Genomic DNA, 3,581 nt, shown 5'->3' on the forward strand with positions numbered 1-3,581 from the left:
GGTCTAGATTTACTCCAGACCTTTTAGTTTTCTGGATCTTTTATTGTTTTTTCTTGCTATGCAATTTTGTTGTGCTCATACTTGAGAAAGAATAAGTGTCTTATTTGTCTATAGGAAGTTTGTACCTGCCATCCAAATGGCCATTATCAATAAAATGAACGGTTTACTTTCCTCATTCTTGGTTCTTATAATCGATATACTTTCTGGACTCTTTCCATTGCCTGTGGGTACAGTGTGTCTCATTAGATCCACAGTTTGATCTCAGAGTGTATGGAACTCCTACAAGTGCATACCAAGACACTGTTTTTATGCACTGTCTTGGCTCCTTTGCAGTTTGACCTGAGCTCGTACTTGGGACTAGTAGTCGCTGGCTTCCTTACAGACTTCAGCGTGAGGTAAATTTCCTCTACAACTCGAGCTAAGAACTGTTGGCACTCAGCCTATCTGTGACTACTATCATTGCACATGATCTCCTCATTTATGACAAGGTGGCGATGCATTTGAGAAGTGATTGGAGCATCACACGAAGAGACTGTATTTCAAAGAGTCTCAATGGCCAGCTGAGACTATGAAAATATAAGCAGGATTAACATTAAGACAACGGATTTAATCTGATGGGGCAGAATCACAGAGCTAAGGAAGATATATAACATTGGAACGATTGAGTTCACCAAAATACATCTAGAGAATTAACCATTGGATCCAATGCTTACAAGTTAAATCCGAGGCCTAAAGGAAGGATTCACAAATGAGACAAGATTTGAAGACATTACTTCACTAAACATAAGCTTGGGGAAATTGAACCAACATTAGGGTGATCGAGTGATGGCAACAATTTGGCTTCTTTTTTGATATTGTGTGGGTAGCGAATGAAACCTAGATCAATGTGTTTCATAGCAATCCATTTCATCTTCAATTCTTCTTCATCATCTGCTTGATACGGAATTGCCGAGTGTTTTGGAAGTAGCGGATAAAGGTGCTTTGAGTAATCCACTCCAATCTGATGAATTTCGCCGACAATGTAATTTCAAGGAATGTCAGTATTGTTTTCAAGCTAGTTTTTGATTGAGTGAGTGTACTTTACAGAATCAAATCAAAGACACCAAGGGTTGAATCAAAGATGGGAAGGTTTGAACCGAAGCTGAGAGGTCTGAATCGAAGCAGAGAGCCTCAAATCAAAGCCCAGAAGACTGGGACAAAACTCACATCAAAGTGCCTTGGCTGAGAGGATGAACGATGAAAGATAGGATTGAGCTGGAACGATGTGTGTGAGAACAAAACGATGGTGATGAGGACAGGTTTGTAATAATCAAGCGCTGTGGACTGTGGTCAGCTGTGGTTGGTGAGACTCAAAACTCCAGAATAAGCATATGACTCATATGTTTATGCTTATAGATTCACCTGTATTGCAGTCAAAAATAAATAAATAAAATCCGATTGGACAAGCAAAATTGGAATGACTGTACTTCGAAATCCAGAGACTCACGAGAGTTATCAATTCAGTTTGCGTCAGAATTTTTACCCAAGATAAATGATTAATTAAGTCTTTGTCAAGAAAAAATAGCAGCTTAAGCTTGCATGATAACTTTCCTCATGATACTCATCACTTTCTTAAGCAGATTACAACGTTTTATTTCTTTTTAGTGTATACAATTCTATAACAAACTCAACAGCTTCTCCTTTTCTTTGATATTGGTTTCTCATTAATTTGAATGATGAATGATGAAGTAAGCAGCTCGAGGTTATGAATTTCTCTGCAAACGGGTCAAATAGTAATTCAAATTTTGTATCAACTTTCAACTTCATTTAGAAAACAACATAATCCTAACAAAAACGAGTATAAAGAAAAAAAACAGATTTTTTGGAAAAAAGAAACGCATCCAGATCGACTATCTTGCGATGCAGACTTCTTGAAGACTGAAAGAGTAGACTTCAAAGGATGGTAAAGATTGAATTAACCAAGAGACACTAGCACTCAAGTTGGAATCGGTCCACTCCTTTTTAAAAGTCGAAACGATGATTCCAATCGACAAGAGCATCGATTAAGATGTTGTCCGGTACGTCCTCTCCACCATCAACAGTAGAAAACATGGCAAAGGAATTATCATCGAGTGCCATTGAAGGATAACTATACCGTCGTTCGGGTTCGCGAGGCATTCGATCCACCCCACTAAATGTCATATCTTCTACAGGAATCAATCGGTATTGTGAGGATGAAGATGGGATGATAATATCATCTTCATTTTCTTCAGTTATCTCCCTGAAATGAGCTGGTAGGTTTGGCAGTCGTGTTTCTGTTGTTTCTTGTGTTGTGGGTGGCTCTCGATGAGTTAAGCGAGGAGCAGCAAGTGTGTGAGAAGAGGTTGACGCAGAGGATGTTTCTTCTTGAGTACTCCTATTTGAAAGAATGTTGAAAAGCAAGGAGACGCGAGTAGGTACTTTGTTCAGGTAGCGTGGTTAGACGCGGTGAAAGTCAAAACTTACGTGTTGCGCGAACGCGAACCTGAAGAGACCATCATAGCAGCACTAGGGAAGGGAGAACGCATCGAAACATATCCTGTTGGTAGCTCTTCACCGGACAAAGCTTGGGATGCAGTTTGTAATCGATGACGCGCATAGGCTAATTCAAGGACGGCTCTTTGCTGGGAGACTTGATCACCGATTTCAGTTGTGGATTGAGTGGCTTCAGTACTAGTCGGTTGACTCGAAGTCAATCGATCCAATCTTTGTTGAGCAGCTTGAGAAGGTGTAAGAAAGTATTCCTCAAAAACATCTATGTAAATAGAACGAACACAGAAAATGAGAAGCATTGGGTAAGTGATTTTGGTTCCGACTAGAATGGTTCATGGACCTACTTCAAGAAAGTAGTATCAAAAATCACTTCTCTCGGATCACTTCTTTTTAAGGGTACTGCAATACAGACAAGAAGAAAGAAAAAGAGGAGGCACAGATAGACAGATCGATTGAGAAAGAAAAAAAATAGAAGATGAAGAAAAACGTACCACCACCTTCTTGATCAAGATCAAATGGTTGTTCATTGTACTTCTTAGGTATGTCAAGATTGGTAGAAGAACTTTCTGTTGTTGTTGTGGTTGTAACTTCAGGTTCAAGATTTTGACCAACCGAAGCAAACCCAACTGTAGCGTGATGAGTGTCATCTTCATTGATCCCATCTGTTGTTCGACGTCTGGAATGTCTTCTCCAAGGTGTCGAAGCTAGGTATGGACCAGGAAGACGTTGATGAGGTTTGTGATCTTCTGATGATGATGATAAAGCATCAAGTTGAGAACGAGTAGCACGCTGAACTGGGTTATAAAAGTTCTTCATAGCTCGACCCATTTTTGTAGAATGTGAATAAGGTGAAGAAAGTTAAGTGGTGATGATAGTGAAGTGGTAGTATGAGTTGGTCGATTGTTGAGGGCGTAGTTTGTTTTGGTTGGTGTTTGTGAATTTGTGGATGAGGAGAGTTGGATGAATGCGCTTGTGTGTAAATAGTCAAATCGAAATTCGATGTGATTTGTTTGAGAATTTAAAAGTTTCGTCAAAGGTCTTAAGTACTCTTAAGTTTCAAAATTAGAGTG

At 39.4% G+C, this 3,581-nt stretch overlaps 1 protein-coding gene across 1 annotated transcript; it reads right to left on the reverse strand.

The window, feature by feature from the left end:
• Positions 1-2,001: 2,001 nt before the first annotated feature.
• Positions 2,002-3,339, reverse strand: MELLADRAFT_92091 (uncharacterized protein; the record flags this gene model as incomplete). Its single annotated transcript, XM_007419767.1, has 3 exons — positions 2,002-2,395; positions 2,485-2,773; positions 3,003-3,339. The coding sequence occupies 3 exons, from the start codon at positions 3,337-3,339 to the stop codon at positions 2,002-2,004; spliced, it is 1,020 nt and encodes a 339-aa protein (XP_007419829.1).
• Positions 3,340-3,581: the final 242 nt, after the last annotated feature.

The sequence above is a fragment of the Melampsora larici-populina genome (assembly GCF_000204055.1).
Source record: "Melampsora larici-populina 98AG31 unplaced genomic scaffold MELLAscaffold_491, whole genome shotgun sequence".
In the NCBI taxonomy this organism is placed as follows: Eukaryota; Fungi; Basidiomycota; class Pucciniomycetes; order Pucciniales; family Melampsoraceae; genus Melampsora; species Melampsora laricis-populina.